Raw genomic sequence first — 22,003 nt, forward strand, 5'->3', positions numbered from 1 at the left:
TTTGACACTTTGCTAGTCAGTGTCCCAATTGAATGCATGTGGCTTCCTTTGGCAAGTCTTTATTTCACAGGTGTCGAACTCCAGGCCTCGAGGGCCGGTGTCCTGCAGGTTTCAGATGTATTCTTGATCCATCATAGGGGATTCAAATGGCTAAATTACCTCCTCAACATTTCTTGAAGTTCTCCAGAGGCCTGGTAATGAACTAATCATTTGATTCAGGTGTGTTGACCCAGGGTTCTACCTAAAACCTGCAGGACACCGGCCCTCGAGGCCTGATGTTGTACACCCCAGGTTTATTTGCACTTCTCCGCTCACTACCTTTCAGGTACTACCATGTTAACGCTGGCTTCAAACCTCATCAATCTTTGACCATATGAAGTGATTGTCTCCCCTCTTACCCTCACAATACTGGCCGATGGCAGCAAAGAGTCCCCCGGCCCAGTCTGACATCTCTTTTCTCCAGAAGCAGCTGAAAGGGGCTTCCAGTGACACTCTCCTGGCGTACTGCGTAGGGCCCAGACTTGAATCGCTCGGAAATGTCTCGTGTGAGTTACGATTGCACCAAAGGGTCTTGTTGTAGTTGACATGCCCAGAAAACATTGAAAGGGGGGTGTTGTGATTAGTTCCACCTGAGCTGAGGCTCCGTATGGCACGATGAAGCTGCAGCGCTCAACCCTCAATGGGGAATTAGCTCAAATGGTAGAGCGCTCGCTTTGCATGTGAGAGGCAGCGGGATCGATACCCGCATTCTCCAGGACACTTTTGCACATCCGCGAGGAGACCCAAAGCCAAATGTGTAGCCAATCCATTGGGTGTGGGTGGAGAGCAAATTCAGGGGTGATTTGTCACACAAGGATAGCAGCAAGTGCGAAAGGCAAGCTTTAGAAGATGGTAGTGAGAGCTGCTCTGATGTGTGGCACAGATGGAGTCTGCAGAGTTGAAGATGATAAGCTTTTGCTTGGGAGTGTCCAGGATGGAACAGATGCGAAATGACCATGTGCGAGGGACAGCTGGGGTTGAGCCGTTTGCAGACGACGTTAGGCCAGCAAGGCTGAGGTGATTTGCACATGTGCAGAGGAGGGATATAAGATATACTGGGAAAAGGGTGTTAAATACGGAGCTGCTGGGCAGGAGAATAAGAGAAAGACCAAAGACAACGTTCATAGACGTAGCCAAGTAGGACATGCAGAGGGTTGGTGTGACAGAGGAGAATGCTAGGGGCAGGGTGAGATGGAGGCAGACGATCCACTCTGGCAACCCCCAAGAAGAACAGGCTCAAAGAAGAAGCCAGCATCACTCCAGGCTTCTACCAAAGTTTACGCAGCCCCTCGTCGGGGATCTGGAGTCAATCTCCCTGCGTCCATACACCAGCGATCAGCTCACACATTATCCCTCGTCAATTCCCAATGCTACTGGCAAAGAGCGATGTGCGGCAGATGAGGTGGCCGAGAGGTAAGGCGATGGACTGCTAATCCATTGTGCTGTGCACGCGTGGGTTCGAATCCATCCTCGTCGAGAGATATAAATTAAGGTTAAAAATGAAATAACTGTACAACAAATTAGAATGAAGGGTAAATTTAACTGGGAGAATAAGATAAAATATATAAATTAAAGTTGAAAATAAAATAACTGTACAACAAAATACACAATATAGAACTATAAGAATGTATGAAAAATATAAATAAATATATACACAATAACAGCAGCGTGATTTAAGTAATGAAGTGAAAACAATGTCCAGAATGTCCAGTGTGTTAAGAACTGTATGTGTGGGTCAGTACTGTGGTGTGATTGAGAGACCGTATCGCCTGCGGGAAGAAGCTCCTCCTCAGTCTCTCTGTGTTGGTCTTCAGGGAGCGGAATCGCTTTCCTGACCTCAACAGAGAGAACAGTCTGTTGTTGGGATGGCTGAGGTCCTTCACGATCTTCCTGGCCTTGGTCCAGCACCGCCTGCTGTAGATTGAGTGCAGGTCAGGGAGCTCGGAGCGGATGGTGCGCTCAGCTGACCGCACAACCCTCTGTAGAGCTCGTCTGTCCTGCATGGTGCTGTTCCCGAACCAGGTTAAGATGTTTCCCGTCAGGATGCTCTCTATGGTGCACGAGTAAAAGTTCCTGAGCACCTTGGAGGGCAGTTGGAAGTCTCTCAAGCGTCTGAGGTGGTAGAGACGCTGACGGGCCTTTTTCACCACGGTGTTGATGTGACAGGACCATGACAGGTCCTGCGTGATGTGAACTCCGAGGTATTTGAAGCTGTCCACTCTCTCCACTGGGCACTCGTTGATGACAGGGGTCTGGTAGTTCCTCCCTGCTTAGTGCTGAAGTCCACTATCAACTCCTTTGTCTTACTGACGTTTAGAAGGAGGTTGTTCCTCTGGCACCAGTTCTCCAGATTCCTAATCTCCTTCAGGTAGGCCGTCTCGTTGTTATCAGAGATCAGGCCCACCACGACGGTGTCGTCAGCAAACTTGATGATGGTGGTGGAGCTGGTAGTGGCCACACAGTCATATGTGTACAAAGAGTACAGCAGGGGGCTCAGAACACACCCCTGGGGGGCTCCAGTGCTGAGAGTGGTGGAGGCTGAGACATGTCCGCCCATCCTTACTGCCTGTGGTCTGCCAGTTAGGAAGTTGGAGATCCACAGACACATAGATGAGCTGAGTCCCAGATGCTCCAGCTTGGTGGTGAGTGTGGAGGGAATTATGGTGTTAAATGCAGAGCTGTAGTCTATGAAGAGCATTTTAACATAATTCCCCCTTCTAGTGTCCAAGTGAGTGAGTGATGTGTGGAGGAGATGAGAGATGGCATCGTCTGTGGAACGATTTGGACGGTAAGCGAACTGTAGTGGGTCCAGTGTGTCTGGTAGTGAAGAAATGATGAAGTCTCTGACCAGGCGTTCAAAGCACTTCATCACTACTGAGGTGAGGGCTACAGGGCGATAGTCATTGAGAGAAGCAGGGTGGGGTTTCTTCGGGACAGGAACAATGATGGACTCTTTGAAGCATGTGGGGATCACCGACTGAGATAAAGAGATGTTGAATATCTCAGTGAACACAGGAGCTAGCTGGTATGCGCAGTCTCTTAGGATACGACCTGGGATGCCGTCTGGGCCTGCTGCTTTCCTGGTGTTCACTCTCTTGAAGGCTCTCCTTACTTCATGCTCGGAGATGACGAGCACGTTTCCGGTGCTGGCAGTATCTTCCTGTCTGCAGCCGTTAGCGCCGCTAACACTAGCATCGTTGGAGTCCTTAGCTGCAGCCTCGAAGCGAGCATAGAAAGTGTTCAGCTCGTCTGCCAGAGTCACGGCCGCGTTCGTCATACCGGTTGTTGGTGCTTTATAGTCCGTTATTGTCCTTAGTCCCCGCCACAGGCTCCTAGAGTCACTCTGTTGGAGTTGTGACTCTAGTTTCCTCCCGTAGCGCTGCTTCGCCTCTTTCACCGCCCTCCGCACGTTATATGACGCGGCTTTGTACGGGTCCATGTCCCCCGTCATGAGTCCCGTGTTGTAGGCAGCGGTGCGGGATCTCAGAGCGTCGCGGATGGTTTTATCCACCCACGGCTTCTGGTTGGGAAACGTTGTGATAGTCTTTGTCTCCACGGTATCATCCGCTAGTTTCCCGATGAATCCCACAACCGCTTCCGTAAACACGTTGACATCATCATCGGAGCTGTTCCTGAACATGCCCCAGTCTGCGTCATCGAGTGCGTCCTGTAAAAAGTGTTACGCAGCCCCTCGTCGGGGATCTGGAGTCAATCTCCCTGCGTCCATACACCAGCGATCAGCTCACACATTATCCCTCGTCAATTCCCAATGCTACTGGCAAAGTGCGGTGTGCGGCAGGTGAGGTGGCCGAGAGGTTAAGGCGATGGACTGCTAATCCATTGTGCTGTGCACGCGTGGGTTCGAATCCCATCCTCGTCGAGAGCTCTTTCTGCTTATGTTGATGCATCTTGTCAGTGTAAGATTGGCTGTAATTTCCTCGTAAATTATAATTGTGAAGTTTCTCTTTATAGATGTCATAATGAACCTGGAGGTTTGTTTTTCTCCATCTGCGCTCAGCTTTCCTACACTCTCTTTTTTCGTTTTTCACCAGTGTGGAGTTTCTCCATGGAGACTTTTTCCTTCCAGAGATAACCTTCACCTTAATGGGAGCAATAGTGTCCATTACATTTAACATTTTAGCATTGAAGCTATTGACGAGCTCATTGACTGACCCTCTGGACAGGTCAGGTGTTAATGGGAAGACCTGGTTAAAAACTACTACTGTGTTCAGTTATACACCGTTTTGTGATCACTGTTGTTGATATATTTATGTGGGCTAAGATTTTCCTTTCAAAGAAAACACAGTAATGATCAGACACGCCCACATCAGACACAGTAACCTTTGAAATGCTCAGGCCCTTGGAGATCAGTAGGTCCTCTATTATGTGTGGCCTCTGTTACATGCAAGAGCAAGAGTCCTGACAGGGACTAGAAAGAGAGAGCAGATTTCTCCTGTTTTGGCTTCCCTTCATTGGCTTCCTGTTAAATCCAGAATCCAAAATCCTGCTCCTCACATACAAGGTCTTAAATAATCAGGCCCCATCTTATCTTAATGACCTTGTAGTACCATATCACCCTATTAGAGCACTTCGCTCTCACACTGCAGGCTTACTTGTTGAATCCAGTTTGGATTCAGGAGACAGACACTATCTCTACTTTCAAGATTAGGCTTCAAACTTTCCTTTTTGCTAAAGCATATAGTTAGGGCTGGACCAGGTGACCCTGAATCCTCCCTTAGTTATGCTGCAATAGACGTAGGCTGCCGGGGGATTCCCATGATGCATTGAGTTTTTCCTTTCCAGTCACCTTTCTCACTCACTATGTGTTAACAGACCTCTCTGCACTGGATCATGCTTGTTATTAATCTCTGTCCGTCTTCCACAGCATGTCTTTATTAGGGATGGGTATCGTTTAGGTTTTATCCGATACCAGTACCAAACCGGTACTTTTGAAACGGTGCTCAAACCGGTGCTTGAAGAATGGAGAACACAAAATTGGTCCAAAAACCTCTCATGTTTAGCTGTTTTTTTGTAAAAAGATAACAATGTTAGCCTTTTCTGCAGCTATGGGGCATATATGGTATCACTCTTGGCTGGAAGCAGTGCTTAAACAATGGAAAAAACACAAACTTTGTCCAAAAACCTCTCATGTTTAGCTGTTTTCCACTTTTTCTTTGGTCATTTTAGCCTTTTTGGCCCGGGTGAAGGGAGTATCTGCCATCAAACAAGAAGACAGCCGCATGTAACTACAACGGTGTTTGCTAGTTCACCTTACATGCATTAATGTAATAACGTGGTTAGCCTACTCAATGTAAATTACACACGAACAACATGAAGCTCCTCACGCAGAGAAGAACGGCTGCTGCTGCATCATCATCCTCATCATTTCTGCTACACTGGCAGGGCTAGGGGCCAGGACTCTCCTCTTCGGGTTTTTGGGGGATGTTGCTAACTCCGGGTCCGATAACAGGCACCACACCCGCAGTAGATGTGCTCGGTGTGAGGTCTCGCAGCAAGCTATCAAGTACGGCGCATTTCTTGGCTTTTAACAAAACGCTATGCGTCACCAGGTGTTTCATCGGATTCGAGGTGCTACCTCCTTTGACAGTATCACAGTATCAGCTTAAAGCACTTGTTGCAGGCTGCTGAGTTTGCATCTTTTGCTGTGAAGTACAGCCAGACTTTGACCGCTTCGCCTTGGGCATTTTTAATCTGTAGCTCTGCTCTAAAAGAACGTACGTACCTGGGCCCGCCTACTATCCTCGGAAACGTAAAATGATTGGCTAGAATCCAAAGTGTATGACATCTCAGGGGGGGAAAAAAGCACCGAAATGTGCGCTGCTTTTCGGTCTGGTTACTACTGTTTATGCCAGAACCGGTGCCATACCGGTACCCATCCCTAGTCTTTATCCCGTCTTCCTTCTCTCACCCCAACCGGTCGCAACAGATGGCCCCGCCCTCCCTGAGCCTGGATCTGTTGGAGGTTTCTTCCTGTTAAAAGGGAGTTTTTCCTTCCCACTGTCGCCAAAGTGCTGCTCATAGGGGGTCATATGACTGTTGGGTTTTTCTCTGTATCTATTATTGTAGGGTCTACTGTACAATATAAAGCACCTTGAGGCGACTGCTGTTGTGATTTGGAGCTATATAAATAAAATTGAACTGAATTGAAAGGCACTGCGGGAATACATCTTTTTTTTATCATTTCACATTTCTGTCAGTGTTGCTTTTTCACGAGCCACAACATGTATTACCTTCAGCTTCCTCCCTTAATAAAGCAGAATTATCTGTCAGAGTTTTACTTTTGTTACGGCATACTTACATTCCCGTTCGTTTGAACCCTCCTTTACTACATTTTCACTGTCAGATTAAAAAGTTCACATGCTGAGATGATGACCTCACACAGATACTTCCTGATCAGTGTTCAGTAGCATCCAATCAAAATCCTCAAATTTGACTCAGTAAAGCTGTCGCCTTGTTGGACGGTATGTTAGTACAGCGACCTCACAGCAGACGTGTTATTAGTAACAGCACAAACATGGTCCAGTTCAGGTGAAGCTGAGCAGAGAGCTACCACCTGTCAGTCAAAGAGGCCACGCCCCCAATGATGCAAACTTTAAGCCAGTTTAACCAGTTTATCTACAGACCAAAGAGTTTGTTTCTTTCTGCTGCCTCTGCTGGACGTTAGAGGAACTGCAGGTTTTATGCTTATAATGAACATAAACATAAATACTCATGTATAAGTGTCATGTGACACAGCAGGAGTCATATCTCAGCTGGTAAAAATAGCTTGATGAGTCACACACACGATCAGCTCACAGCTGTGTGTGTGTGTGTGTGTGTGTGTGTGTGTGTGTGTGTGTGTGTGTGTGTGTGTGTGTGTGTGTGTGTGTCAGTAAACAAGCTGGTCACCGAGCGGACAGCCGGTCTGGAGCAGGACTCTCAGGTAAGAGCACGTTAGTTTCTCAGCCTCGGCTGCTCTGCGTTTACAGACGGTACGATCCACACAGGAACAGAAAGTGTCTTCACTCAGACCAGCAGCTCTGAGGTGGTGAACATGTGGAGGAGAGCCCTTTGTCTCTCAGACTGAACCATTCCTGTCTCACTTTGTTTAGAGGTTTCAGGTGGTTCAGTCCAAACTGCGCGTTTAAACTTAAAAAAGGTAAATTCCCTCAAAAACGGTTCAGTTTGTTTTTGTTTTTGTTTTTTTTACATCTTTCAGACTTGTTGATGTCTTTCTAGAATTTTCCCTCCTGTGTCGTCGGGATGGCGTCATTTCATAAACATCAGTACTTTTATATTTAAAGATCAGACTGGTTTACAACTTAATTGCAGCTTTCATGGTTGAATGATAGCTGATCATTTTTAACAAAGAAGAAACAGACGTGACCCTTGAGCTCCAGACAAAGAGCTCAGTGTGGATGTACTCGGAGTAGTTTTACTTCAGAGTCTATATTTAAACTGCCGGGTCCTGTTTGAGAGTTTCTGTAAATGCTCTAGACTTCACTTTCCCGCGATGTTCAGCTTCCTTTTTCAGAGATGCTCTTTAACCTTTCAGATGTTGTTATCAGCATAGAGATGAGCTGAAGAAAGAGGCAAAGAAGAAAACGTGGCTCATTAGTCAGCTTTAGGTTTTTACAGAAAAATTTTCTGGGTAAATCTGTTTAAACTTAAAGCCGGATATGTTCAGATAATGATCCTGGTCTCTTCCTCCTCCTCAGCAGCAGAGATGGGTCCGGAGAGGAAGCTGGACGTCCCGGTCTACGATCTCTCTCTGATCAGAGGGATGTGGGAGGTCCGAGTGAAGAAGCACAGAGAGAGGCAGAAGAAGGAGAAGGAGAGGATCGAGCAGAGCGCCCTCACCAGGTAAGACGCAAAAACCCACAGAGCTGATGAAGAACATTTGGCCCGTATTTGTAGTTTTAAGTCTGCCTGCCCACCTTAAACCGGCCAGGTGTCAGGTGTGCTGTTTGTTCTGGACCACGACCGGCTCACAAACAGCTGCAATAGATGAGACAGAACTCTCCGATCAGGTCAAAACATAACTGTCATTCATTAATGTTCATGACGGGCTCTTTACTGAGAGTCTGTGTCAGGACCCAGTCTGCAGGTTTGTGAAGTGCAGTTTGGTTTTTCACCATCTCCAGAGCTCCGCCAGCAGAGTTAGACTTCCTCAGAATTTGATCTTCTAACGCTACGGTAACATATCGAGCAGCCAGTATCTCCAGCGGTGCCGTTCTGGTGGAGGTCCCGCCTTTGTTCAAGCTGACATCAGCACCTTTGTGTCCCATAAGTGTTTTTATCCAAATATGCCAGGATTTCCAGGTGATGATGTAATGATAGCGTTGGATTTTGTAGCCTGTTGTGAATCAAACTCTGCTCAACCGAACCAATTCAATTCAATTTTATTTATATAGCACCAAATCACAACAAAAGTTGCCTCAAGGTGCTTCATAGATAAAGAGAAAAACCCAACAATCATATGACCCCCTATGAGCAGCACTTTGGCGACAGTGGGAAAGAAAAACTCCCTTTTAACAGGAAGAAACCTCCAGCAGAACCAGGCTCAGGGAGGGGCGGGGCCATCTGCTGTGATTGGTTGGGGTGAGAGAAGGAAGACAGGATAAAGACATGCTGTGGAAGAGAGACAGAGGTTAATAACAGATATGATTCAATGCAGAGAGGTCTGTTAACACATAGTGAGTGAGAAAGGTGACTGGAAAGGAAAAACTCAATGCATCAGGGGAATCCCCGGCAGCCTACGTCTATTGCAGCATAACTAAGGGAGGATTCAGGGTCACCTGGTCCAGCCCTAACTATATGCTTTAGCAAAAAGGAAAGTTTGAAGCCTAATCTTAAAAGTAGAGATAGTGTCTGTCTCCTGAATCCAAACTGGAAGCTGGTTCCACAGAAGAGGGGCCTGAAAACTGAAGGCTCTGCCTCCCATTCTACTTTTAAATACTCTAGGAACAACAAGTAGGCCTGCAGAGCGAGAGCGAAGTGCTCTAATAGGGTGATATGGTACTACAAGGTCATTAAGATAAGATGGGGCCTGATTATTTAAGACCTTGTATGTGAGGAGCAGGATTTGAATTCTGGATTTAACAGGAAGCCAAAACAGGAGAAATCTGCTCTCTCTTTCTAGTCCCTGTCAGGACTCTTGCTGCAGCATTTTGGATTAGCTGAAGGCTTTTCAGGGAGTTTTTTGGACATCCTGATAATAATGAATTACAGTAGTCCAGCCTGGAAGTAATAAATGCATGAACTAGTTTTTCAGCGTCACTCTGAGACAGGATATTTCTAACTTTAGAGATGTTGCACAAATGAAAGAAAGCAGTCTTACATATTTGTTTAATATGTGTGTTGAAGGACATGTCCTGGTCAAAAATGACTCCAAGGTTCCTCACAGTGTTACTGGAGGCCAAGGTAATGCCATCCAGAGTAAGAATCTGCTTAGATACCATATTTCTAAGCTTTTCAGGGCCGAGTACAATAACCTCAGTTTGATCTGAATTAAGAAGCAGAAAGTTAGCGTAGGGCTGCTCAATTAATCGAATTTTAATCACGATTACGATCTGGGCTTTCAACGATCATTAAAAATGACTGAGCCGATTATTAGCACCTCCCTCAAGCTTTACTCTCGCGCTGCTCCGTGTGGCAAATCGAGCGCACCTCTCTGCATTTCGAACACGTGTCACAACAATTAAGAGGACCCAAGGGAAGCTCGGAAAGCTAAGCAGAAGTTATTTGGAGAGGAGAGTGACTGCCGTTGGTTGAAAAGAGAGGTAAAAAAAACTTCAGTGGTGTGGAAACATTATGGGTTCACAGAGTCAGACGTGGATCAAGTAGACACAGTGTGTAAACTTTGTTACAGGGTAGCTGCACCACAGAGCAACACTGCAAAGTTCACTAAACACAGATGTTTACATTTTTCATTTATTTCTTATATTGCAAACATTTGCACTGTTATTAGTATTTGCACTATTTTATATTATTTTTTAAAGTCATTATTCAACACATTGTTATTGTTAACCCTTTAAATCCCTGTAGAACCGGAACCGCGTAAGCTAGCGCAATAATTTTTTTTGCATATGAAACCGGAGGAGTTGTACTTACATCTTATGCCATCAGCTTGACCTCGGTCACGGTTTCCTTCCACATATAGCTTTGCAAAAATTGCATAAAAAGCGCTTGCAGGAACAAAAACATAATATTCCAGAAACACGCTTTGCTGATCCGATCAGCTGTTCATAACACTTCCCACATTGAAAAAGACGGCAACGCGAACTATCGCATGTCCGCCATTTTCTGGCCGAAACAGGAAGTGACGTCATTTTCGCGGAAAATGTAGTTTTTTACTTGTAGTCCTTAAAAGCCTATACTGGTGTTTTTATAAGTCATGTTTGACTTTTCTGAATAGTTTCTGGGATGCTTAGAACTCGAATTGCACTGCTGGAAATAGTTTATTTTGATGCACCTGCTGTTTTCTTTGCAAATTTGCATCATAGGATTGTTTTTTTTGTTTTTGCTGCAGTATATAAAAATTGCTGTATCTCCAAAATAAAACTATGAAGACACTCAAAATAAATTTCCTGTTGTTGTAAACTATTTTTTGCAACTTTTTTGTATTTAAAGTTTTGAGGGATAAACCTCTTAAACTTTCCCAAGTAGAAATATATGTAAAAAAAAAACAAAAACGATTTTCAATTTTTTTGTAGTTTATTGCACTTTTTTGCAATTTATGTAATTACTATGGACTTAATGCATACATATTATTAAAATATGGGCTATAACAGTTGTATTGATGTATAGCAACTTGAAATGCTCCCACAAATGGCACTACAGCATGTAAAAAAAAAATAATATAAGCTCTGGCGGACTTGGTTCTATGGTAGGTCTTAAAGGGTTAAATAAATATCGTCAAATAATCGAGATCTCAATTTCAGTGAAAATAATTGTGATTATCATTTTTGCCATAATCGAGCAGCCCTAAGTTAGCGGCCATCCAGGTCTTTATGTCTTTAAGACATTCCTGCAGTTTAACTCATTGGTGTGTGTTATCTGGCTTCATGGACAGATAGAGCTGGGTGTCATCTGCATAGCAGTGTAAATGTATGCTATGTCTTCTAATGATGCTGCCTAAGGGAAGCATGTATAATGTAAACAGAATTGGTCCTAGCACTGAACCCTGTGGAACTCCATAATTAACCTCAGTGTGTGAAGAGGACTCTCCATTTACATGCACAAACTGGAGTCTATTAGATAGATATGATACAAACCACTGCAGCACAGTACCTGTAATACCTACAGCATGTTCTAATCGCTCTAATAGGATATTATGGTCGACAGTATCAAACGCTGCACTGAGGTCTAGCAGGACAAGCACAGAGATGAGTCCACTGTCAGAGGCCATAAGAAGATCATTTGTAACCTTCACTAAAGCTGTTTCTGTGCTGTGATGAGCTCTGAAACCTGACTGAAACTCTTCAAATAAACCATTCCTCTGCAGATGATCTGTTAGCTGTTTGACAGCTACTCTTTCAAGGATGTTTGATATGAAAGGAAGGTTGGAGATTGGCCTATAATTAGCTAAGACTGCTGGGTCTAGAGATGCTTTTTGAGTAAAGGTTTAACTACAGCCAGCTTGAAGGCCTGTGGTACATAGCTGATTATTAGAGATAGGTTGATCATATTTAAGATCGAAGAATTAATTAATGGCAGGACTTCTTTGAGCAGTTTTGTAGGAATGGGGTCTAAAAGACACGTTGATGGTTTGGAGGAAGTAATTATTGAAGTTAACTCAGAAAGATCAATTGGAGAAAAAGAGTCTAACTTAACATCAATGGTACTAAGAGTAGCTGTAGATAATATTACATCTGTGGGATGATTACTGGTAATTTTTCCTCTAATGATAAAAATGTTATTTGTGAAGAAGTTCATGAAGTCATTACTAGTTAACGTTAAAGGGATGGTTGGCTCAAAAGAGCTCTGACTGTTTGTCAGCCTGGCTACAGTGCTGAAGAGAAACCTGGGGTTGTTCTTATTTTCTTCAATCAGTGATGAATAGTAAAATGTTCTGGCTTTGCGGAGGGCTTTCTTATAAAGCAGCAAACTATTTCTCCAGGCTAAATGATGATCCTCTAAATTTGTGACACGCCATTTCCTCTCCAGATTACGAGTCATCTGCTTTAGGGTATGTGTTTGAGAATTATACCACGGAGTCAGGTACTTCTGATTAGAGGCCTTAGTTTTCACAGGAGCTACAGTATCCAGAGTCGTACGAAGTGAGGAGGTGAAATTATTAACAAGATAATCGACCTCTGTTGGTGTAGCGTTCAGATAGCTGCTCTGCTCTGTGTTGGTACAGGGCATTGAAGATGATAACAGTGGGTGGATTATATTCTTAAACTTAGTTACAGCGCTTTGAGAAAGACATCTACTGTGATAAAGTCTCCACTGCTGTGTAATCAATTATTGTAAATGTAAATGTTATCAGGAAATGATCAGACAGGAGAGGGTTTTCAGGAAACACTGTTAAATGTTCAGTTTCTACGCCATATGTTAAAACAAGATCTAGAGTGTGATTAAAGTGGTGGGTGGGTTCTTTTACATTTTGACAGAAGCCAATTGAGTCTAATAACAGATTAAATGCTAAATCTGAGAAATCCAATCCATGGTCTGTTGAGTAAATAAAGCATTTGAACTTGACTGAGTCAGACCCAGCTGACTGTTGTTGCTCATAAAGTGTGAGAGTCATGGCCGATTTCAGCTGTGTGAACACACAGCGCACTATTTATAACGCAGCGTAGTGAAGTCTGGCCTGCAGACGGCAGAAAGGTCAGAAGTTTGGAGGATAAACGGGAACATCCACGCAGCTGAAATTTGATCTGACATCAGCGTGGCGCTGCTCACACTTGGTTAACATTTCTGTGTGCGCAGGATCGACCAGGAGTGGCAGTATCGCATCTACTGTAAGACCCTGAAGACCTCCGAGCTCAACCTGCTGCATCATTACCTGGAGAGGTCGACCTTGACAGACATTCAGCTGTGCACGGGTAAACACAGTGGACAGGCCTGCACGAGTCGTCCAGCGTCCTGGCAGGCGTACGGCACCAAAACTGACATAAAATCATCAGATACAGTCACCAGATGGAAAACTGTATGAAACTACAAAATCAGCCACCACTGGACTGTTTAATAACAGAGTTAAGTTTAGTTTAGCTAATTTTAGTCATCTTAGGAAGAGTTTAAGGGATGAAGGTTGGGCTGCATCGTTTTCTGAGAGGACCTTTTAAAATGTCATTATGTAAAAAGTTTTTGAGCTTCTTTCAAATGTTTTCGGGTGCATGTTACACTGACTCAATGCGCCATCTGGTGGTACAAAATTGGTACTACACAAAACTATAGCCAGGCTGTATTTTAATGCCAGCTAATGTGTCCTATCAGATGTTTCTTCACGTTCAGTTTATTTAAATACATGAATTTACAGTAAACTCTGCTGTAGTTGCTGCTGACGTTGTTGTATACCTGTTAGAGTCAGACCAGCAGCAGTGTCAGGAAGTCCAGCAGGATCCCGATGAGGTCAAACTGAGCTTCCAGCTGGAGGGAGAACGCTGGATGGTAAGTTGGTTAAAAGTTTGTGGTTTAAACGTGTTGTAGTTTGCTTTCTCTCAGGAAACCAGAGTGAATAAAAAAAATCATTTGCAGGATTTTCCCCGTGAGCTGCAGTGGATGACCTACCTGAAAGAGTGGCACGTGAGGAGAACGAGGATCCGCCAACTGCCTGACTACCTGGCTCTGTTTACCCAGCTCACCGTTCTGGACATCCCCAAAAATGCCATCACTGAGCTGCCGCCCGAGATTGGTGAGTCATGCACAAACCGAGTCTGAACGACCTGAGAGGATGGGAAACGATACCGAAATAATTCCTCCGTCTGTATTCTAAGGTAAACTGACAGTGCTGAGGGAGCTGTACGTCAGCTACAACCGACTGTCCCGAGTTCCTCCGGAGCTTGGGAACTGTGAGAAACTGGAGAGACTCGAGCTCGCGGGAAACCACAACCTGTCCGAGCTGCCGTTTGAGGTGAGAGGGTCAAGCTGTACATCCATCATCAGTCCCTGGCAGCAGCTCAGTGTCACAAAAACTTTAAGATGATGAACTATGTTGTTTGCCTGTTTAGGTGCTTTTAAGGCTCCACCATTTGGTAGAAGTTAAACAGTTAGTAAGATTTTGTACTTCAAGAAAAGTTATTTTCTTTTTCAGTAGTTGAAACTAAAGGAAGAGATGAGCAGCGTTGTGGCGTCTCTGCTGGTTTCCTTTGTCCAGATTAATCAAAGGAGAGAAAGATGAATGTCAGAGTTTGTAGGCGTTGGCCGGTTTCTGTTTGGGCAGCACCTGAGGGACAAACTCACTGTTGGTTCCTCGGGTGGGAAATTAGGGGAACTGCAGCGTTGATTATTGTTCTATTCTTGAGGCCCAGAGGTTGACACTCTGCAGAACTGAGCATGGGATTAAAGTGAACACCTGAAGTGCCATCAGGGGTCAAATTTACTATTGCCCCCCAAAAATGCTGAACTGTCCTTCAGAACCATCAGGATGGTGTTCAGAGGTCAAGTTCAGTTCAATTCAGCTTTATTTATACAGCGCCAAATCACAACAACAGTCACCTCAAGGTGCTTTATATTGTAAGGTAGACCTCAGGTTAGCAGGAGGCTCATAGAACTCCATCCAATCAGTTCTTCTTAAACCAGAGACGTCGCCCCCTGCTGGACATTGTGCTGATGATGTCACTGTGCGTCGTCTCTCTGTAGCTGAGCAGCCTGAAGCAGCTGGTCCACCTGGACATCGCGGAGAACAGGTTTGTCTCGATCCCCATCTGCGCTTTGAGGATGACGAGCCTGCAGCTGCTGGACCTCAGCAACAACTGCATGACCGACCTGCCGCAGGACATGGACAGGTGACTGATGATGTCGTCACTATTTCCAGGTGGATCACCAGGCAGATCACCTGGGCTTCAGCTGTGACAGCAGCTCTTCTTGAGTGTTTCGGGGGAGGGTGTCAGCGTCCTGAGGTTTGAATGCTCATGTTTGTCTATGCAGGCTGGAGCAGCTCGTCACCCTGTTCATCCACAAGAACAACTTCAATTACCTCCCTCACTGTCTCGCCAAAATCACCACGCTGGCGACGATCGTTGTCAGCGGTGACGAACTCACCTGCATCCCAACTAAACTCTGCAACAACCCCGAAATCAAGTACACAGACCACACCTACACAGACTTCCACCCAGCACGCATCCAGGTGGCAAATGTCACACAGCAGCTTTAACCAGCTTATAGCTGCTGCAGCCTCTGCAGACCACTTTGCAACCCACCTCCACACCAGCTCCTCAGTTTGATTGATTGATTGATTGATTGATTAAATCTTTATTTTGAACATGTTGAAAAAGTACAACAAAATAGAATTAAAAGAGACAAATGAACAACGCAAAACAAAAGGAAAACGAGCAACCACAACTCCAAATAACATTCATGTTCAAAAGGGAGCAGGAAGAAGCATAAGCTTATTTAATCCCACCCCTTTTCCACTATCTAGTATCAATAGACTACAGAAATACCTCCTTGCAATTACATTATATGTCATGTGTATTTTTTTTTTAATATATATACATATATGTTTCTATCTATCCATACATACGTATATATACACATTTTCAATAACCCCATTAACACCTCAAGGATACACAACCTACAAATATATATATATAAAAAAAAAACACCCAGCACGCCCCTGCGGGCGGTTTATCCTTCAAGCTCGGGTCCTCTACCAGAGGCCTGGGAGCTTGAGGGTCCTGCGCAGTATCTTAGCTGTTCCCAGGACTGCGCTCTTCTGGACAGAGATCTCCGATGTTATTCCCGGGATCTGCTGGAGCCACTCGCCTAGCTTGGGAGTCACCGCACCTAGTGCTCCGATTACCACGGGGACCACCGTTACCTTCACCCTCCACATCCTCTCGAGCTCTTCTCTGAGCCCTTGGTATTTCTCCAGCTTCTCGTGTTCCTTCTTCCTGATATTGCTGTCATTCGGAACCGCTACATCGATCACTACGGCCGTCTTCTTCTGTTTGTCTACCACCACTATGTCCGGTTGGTTAGCCACCACCATTTTGTCCGTCTGTATCTGGAAGTCCCACAGGATCTTAGCTCGGTCATTCTCCACCACCCTTGGGGGCATTTCCCATTTTGACCTCGGGACTTCCAGGTTATACTCGGCACAGATGTTCCTGTACACTATGCCGGCCACTTGGTTATGGCGTTCCATGTATGCCTTGCCTGCTAGCATCTTGCACCCTGCTGTTATGTGCTGGATTGTCTCTGGGGCATCTTTACACAGCCTGCACCTGGGGTCTTGCCTGGTGTGATAGACCCCAGCCTCTATGGATCTTGTGCTCAGAGCTTGTTCTTGTGCTGCCATGATTAGTGCCTCTGTGCTGTCTTTCAGTCCAGCTTTGTCCAGCCACTGGTAGGATTTCTGGATATCAGCCACCTCCTCTATCTGCCGGTGGTACATACCGTGCAGGGGCCTGTCCTTCCATGATGGTTCCTCGTCTCCCTCCTCTTTCTTGGGTTTCTGCTGCCTGAGGTATTCACTGAGCACTCGGTCAGTTGGGGCCATCTTCCCAATGTATTCTTGGATGTTCGTTGTCTCATCCTGGACTGTGGTGCTGACACTCACCAGTCCCCGGCCCCCTTCCTTCCGCTTAGCGTACAGCCTCAGGGTGCTGGACTTGGGGTGAAACCCTCCATGCATGGTAAGGAGCTTTCTTGTCTTTATGTCAGTGGCTTCTATCTCCTCCTTTGGCCAGCCTATTACCCCAGCAGGGTACCTGATCACGGGCAGGGCGTACGTGTTGATGGCCCGGATCTTGTTCTTACCATTCAGCTGACTCCTCAGGACTTGCCTGACCCTCTGCAAGTACTTGGTGGTTGCAGCTTTTCTAGCGGCCTCTTCATGGTTCCCATTTGCCTGCGGGATCCCCAGGTACTTGTAACTGTCCTCTATGTCTGCAATGTTGCCTTCTGGTAGTTCAATCCCCTCAGTTCTGACTACCTTCCCTCTCTTTGTTACCATCCGACTACACTTCTCCAGTCCGAACGACATTCCGATGTCATTGCTTTATAGCCTGGTAGTGTGGATCAGTGAATCGATGTCTCGTTCACTCTTGGCATACAGCTTGATGTCATCCATGTACAGGAGGTGGCTGACAACTGCTCCGTTCCGTAGTCGGTATCCGTAGCCAGTCTTGTTAATGATCTCACTGAGGGGGTTCAGGCCTATGCAGAACAGCAGTGGGGACAGAGCATCTCCTTGGTAGATCCCGCACTTGATGGTGACTTGTGCTATGGGCTTGGAGTTGGCCTCTAGTGTTGTACGCCACATCCCCATTGAGTTCCTGATGAAGGCTCTTAGGGTCCCATTGATCTTGTACAATTCTAGGCATTCCAGTATCCAGCTGTGGGGCATTGAGTCATAGGCCTTCTTGTAATCAATCCAGGCAGTGCACAGGTTGGTCAGTCTGGTCTTGCAGTCTCGGCTGACTGTTCTGTCTACCAGTAGCTGGTGTTTTGCGCCTCTGGTATTCTTGCCAATTCCTTTCTGTGTCTCACTCATGTATTGACCCATGTGCCTGTTCATCTTAGCCGATATGATGCCTGACAGGAGCTTCCATGTAGTACTGAGGCAGGTTATTGGTCGGTAGTTGGAGGGGACCGGTCCCTTCTTGGGGTCCTTGGGGATCAGGACCGTCCGACCTTCGGTTAGCCATTCCGGGTGTCTCTCGTTAACTAGCAGCTGGTTCATTTGTGCTGCCAGACGCTCGTGGAGTGCAGTCAGCTTCTTTAGCCAGTAGGCGTGAACCATGTCGGGCCCTGGTGCTGTCCAACTCTTCATACTGGAGACCCTTTCTTGGATATCTGCCACTGTGATGGTTACTGGACCCTGTTCAGGGAGGTCGCTGTGGTCTGCCCTCAGATCCACTAGCCACTGAGCATATATATATATATATATATATATATATATACCCATACCAACATACCCGTGCACCCGCACACACATGAAAATATTGGACAAGAACACCCTATCAAATCTCTACCTTTTCCCTGTACCCTGTGAAAACCATATCCTTAAACCGCTTTTTAAACTGCGCCATGCTTGGACATTGCTTCATATCTTTACTTAGTCTGTTCCACAGCTTCACTCCACACACAGAGATGCAAAAACTTTTTAATGTTGTACGGATACAAGGATGTTTTAAATTTAATTTCCCCCTCAAATTGTGTCCCCGTTCCCTTTTAGAAAACATTTTTAGAATATTGTCAGGAAGCAGGTTATTTATTGCTTTATACATAATGTGTGCAGTGAGAAAATGAACCAGATCTGTGAATTTTAGAATTTTTGATTTTAAGAATAGTGGATTTGTATGATCTCTGTAGTTTCATGCTACATCTGATTTGTGTTATTAAATGGTTTGTTTATAAAGCCAAGAAATCTTTTTTCTTGGTCAGAAAACAACTGGCGCAGTGATAAATAGGGTAAAATTCCAAATTTCTTGAAGGCTGCACAGATGTTCCCATTACATAAAGGTGGTAACCTTAATCCCTAATGATTACCGAACCATCTTGAACTTGTCCTGCTTAACAAAAACCTTGAGTGTCAATGGTGGATTAAAACTACATCTGGAGTCGGATAAGGTTACTATCAGAACAGCTGCTTCAGTAGACTACAGCATTCATGTGGAAAAGCTGCGCTCAGAGAGAACCTCAGAAATGTTTCAGGACTCCTTAAAGTCAGTGCAGGTGTTCCACAGGGAACCATTCTCAGACCTTTTGTATTTACAGCAGTAAGTCTGCTGTAAGAGGTAAATTTGATTTCCACTGGCCTTCATCATTAATTTGGTGACTCATAAGACCCACAGAGGGCCACAAAAGGTCACGGTCAGCGGTGTTTCACGAAGAGGAGCAGCCTGAAGTGAGTCAGCTCAGAGGGGTCAGAACTTTTTTAATGTTTGTCTCTGCTCTTCTTCAGGTTCATTCGCCTCTACGACAACCCTGCGAGCAAAGAGAAGAAGAAGAAAGAGGAGAAGAAGAAAGAGGGTGTGAGAAGGAGGTGGAGGGAGCAGAGGGAGGCAGAGGAGGTGAAGGATAGTGGAGAGAAAGAGTTCATTGAAGCGTACATCAGCTCACTGCAGGACAGAGGTGAGTTTCAGCGCCAGATTCTCACCTTTTACTTTACAATTACACAAAAGTCTAAAATATGAGAGCTTTGCTGAAGTAAAGTGTGAACTTAAGGATGACGAGATCATCAGAAATGTTCTAATTTTAAACTGTGTGGAGACGTTTTTGAATTTTCTGTTTGGATTTAAAGTGTATAAAAAAATAAAGTTAACTAAATGAATACATTAGAAAACTTTTACTGATTAGTGATCTCTTCTTTGAATCATCTGTATTATAATCACCTGTTATTAGTTGTTTTCAGGTTTTTTTCATTAATAACTTCTAACAGGAACTCTTCACTGTAATATTTACTAAGTGTATGTTTTTCGTCCTGTCGGTAATCAGACTTCACACTCATAACAACCCGTCCTCATGTGTTTTGGGGGGGGGGGGGGGTTTGTCCCATGCCAGACACCGTCCCCTACGCCACCACCAAAGTCTCCATTTCCTGCCTGCTTTGAGGAAGAGGAGGAGGAAGCCAGTGAAGGTTGAGAGGATGATGACTGAAGGATGACAGCACTGGGGAATTTCAAAAGAGGATGCTAACAGAGGTTAACATGGGAGGTGACGTGAAAATGTGTTTTTCAATCTTTCATACTAGCTCGAAATAATAAGATAACATATTAAAGTTTAGTCCTTTATTAATATTCTTTTTAAACTAATTATTGTTAAATCGTTGAATCTGGGAAAAATAAAATCAGCAGGACGTTCACGTAAACACTGAATGCATTAATCTCAGGTCATTGTAATTTATTTCAAACTGCATTATTAAAATTAATAATTAAGTATTGCATGTAGGATGTTATTCAGAGTATATTTATTGGGTATGATACAACAAACCGAATACATAAAGAGACATGCTCACATAAAAGTTACAGGAAAAAAAATCTAAAAAAAAAAAAAAAAGCTTATTTTTAATAATTGAATCTCTTAGACAGGAAGTTCAAGTGTTTGATATTAATTCATATTTCTGATGCTGGTTGCTTTTTTGTCAGACTTCAAACATTAAAACATCAAATGGAAAAAAAAATCATATTTAACAAAAATCGAGACGCTACAGTCGAAATGTGTTTTTGGATGCGTGTCAACTTTCATATATTTACATTAAATATTGATGAAGATAAAATCAATTCCAATTCCTGTTAATCGATCACTGAACTGTTTTATTTATGAATCTTTTTTCTTTTAGTTTTGAATATGTCGATTGTCTAAATCTCTTCATTTCAAAATCAAATTCACAGTTGAAATCAATAAAAACAGACTGAAGCTGATTTCTTTGTGATCCTGAGCAGATTTGATTTTTATGCACTTTTACATTTCTCACATTTATCAGCTGATGTTTTCTGTGTAAATGTAGTTTTTTGTTCAAAGTGTGAAAGTTGTGACCAAATAGAGATTTTCTGTTTATCAGGTTTGATTTCTATGATTTCTTTTAGTGTATTTTTCTGTGGTTGTCATAGTTACAAACTTAGCAGCTTTGATTTGTGCATTAAAATATAGAAAAGTTTTTGCTGTTTAAAAAGGTTTTTTTTTTTTTTTAAAGTTTCTGTAAAATGGAGAAAAACGTTTTTGTATTTGTGAATTTTACTGAAGCTGCTTCGATTCAGACGTTTGTGATTTAATTTTTATTTAATGTTTGTAAAAACACATTTTTCCAATAATGGGCGCATTTTTGACAAACTTTCTAATTTAAATAAACTGAAGTTTAATTTGGTCGATCTTTAATCAGAACACTTCATGTTGTCTGTTGACCAAAGTAACGTACGAATGCTTCAGAGAGCTGAGCATGAACGAGCTGAAGCACTGATGATGTCACACAGAGCCATCATGCAGGTTACTGCTGCTGAGGGAGGACCGACAAACCGCTGCATCGTTAGGTGGACTTTGTATATTTATAAAGGAAATGTTGGTTTTTTTGGGGGGGTTTTTAATTCTCGAATTTAGAGTAAAGAAGAAAAAATAACAAGGAAATAAAATGCAAAACAAATACTCACTTTTCTTTGTTTAATCAATAAAAAAATAATTTTTAAATAAAAAAAAAAAGTCAAATTAAACTGAATAAAAAATAAACACATTTCAAATGTCACACGTTTCTCTTTATTGTTATTAATATTCACGTTATCATAGATATTATTCAAAATTATGTTCTTAAGATAAAAGAGCAAAAGCAAAATACGTGACACGTCTCTCGGTTTAAATATAAAAGTGATATGAACACGAGTGATTCAGGCACACGTTCAGAGAAATTAAAGTGCAGCAATCAGCAAAAGGTCTGCACGGAGGAGGAAGAGGAGGAACATCTGGGAATGTCTGTCAGTCTCTGCGGCGGCCATGTTGGCGCGTCAGCCTTCACGCCTCACCGTAAAAAAAAGAAAGAAAAAAAAGCCTCTGAGGAGGATTTACAGCCTCCATCGTCTGTGTGACCAAACACAAGCCGACATTTAAAAACGTCACGTTTCACTTCATGAACAGTTTCGGAGAATCATCAACGGGGAAATTCATTAAAAACTTTATGACACGATGACGACGTGATGGAGCGACTCGCTCTTAATCATGGAGTCAACAATCAGCCGCCCTAATCTATCTCATCGTCAGATTTAACAGAAAAGCAGGAAGAATGACTGAGTCATCCGGCCGGATCACTAAATCTAGGTTCTGAATTCCAACATGAAGGACACAAATTTGTGAACTTAATACA

At 43.9% G+C, this 22,003-nt stretch overlaps 1 protein-coding gene and 3 non-coding genes across 5 annotated transcripts; all 4 read left to right on the top strand.

Moving 5' to 3' along the window:
* The first annotated feature begins 681 nt into the window (after window positions 1-681).
* trnaa-ugc lies at window positions 682-754 on the top strand. The gene has a single exon. It is a non-coding gene; the product is annotated as a tRNA-Ala (tRNA).
* A 681-nt stretch (window positions 755-1,435) lies between these two features.
* On the top strand, window positions 1,436-1,515 carry trnas-gcu. The gene has a single exon. It is a non-coding gene; the product is annotated as a tRNA-Ser (tRNA).
* Window positions 1,516-3,837: 2,322 nt separating this feature from the next.
* trnas-gcu lies at window positions 3,838-3,919 on the top strand. Its single transcript has one exon. It is a non-coding gene; the product is annotated as a tRNA-Ser (tRNA).
* A 2,958-nt stretch (window positions 3,920-6,877) lies between these two features.
* Window positions 6,878-21,018, top strand: lrrc2 (leucine rich repeat containing 2). 2 transcript variants are annotated; one of them, XM_040046742.1, is made up of 10 exons: window positions 6,878-6,982; window positions 7,758-7,902; window positions 12,976-13,091; window positions 13,571-13,656; window positions 13,744-13,900; window positions 13,983-14,119; window positions 14,848-14,993; window positions 15,136-15,288; window positions 19,118-19,287; window positions 19,717-21,018. In XM_040046742.1, exons 2-10 carry the CDS (start codon window positions 7,766-7,768, stop codon window positions 19,764-19,766), a joined length of 1,152 nt encoding a protein of 383 aa, XP_039902676.1. In that variant the 5' UTR covers window positions 6,878-6,982; window positions 7,758-7,765; the 3' UTR covers window positions 19,767-21,018. The 2 variants fall into 2 exon arrangements, with proteins under 2 accessions (XP_039902676.1, XP_039902674.1); XM_040046740.1 differs by lacking the exon at window positions 6,878-6,982 and adding an exon at window positions 6,990-7,198.
* The last annotated feature ends 985 nt before the right edge of the window (window positions 21,019-22,003 follow it).

Source organism: Simochromis diagramma, unplaced genomic scaffold, assembly GCF_900408965.1.
Source record: "Simochromis diagramma unplaced genomic scaffold, fSimDia1.1 OVJJ01000038.1, whole genome shotgun sequence".
Lineage (NCBI taxonomy): Eukaryota > Metazoa > Chordata > Actinopteri > Cichliformes > Cichlidae > Simochromis > Simochromis diagramma.

Coding starts and splice junctions, on each gene's coding strand:
- lrrc2 (XM_040046742.1), top strand. CDS start 7,766: ATGGGTCCGGAGAGGAAGCTGGACGTCCCGGTCTACGATCTCTCTCTG. Junction 13,657..13,743: donor TGGAGGGAGAACGCTGGATG/GTAAGTTGGTTA, acceptor AATCATTTGCAG/GATTTTCCCCGTGAGCTGCA. Junction 14,120..14,847: donor TGTCCGAGCTGCCGTTTGAG/GTGAGAGGGTCA, acceptor GTCTCTCTGTAG/CTGAGCAGCCTGAAGCAGCT.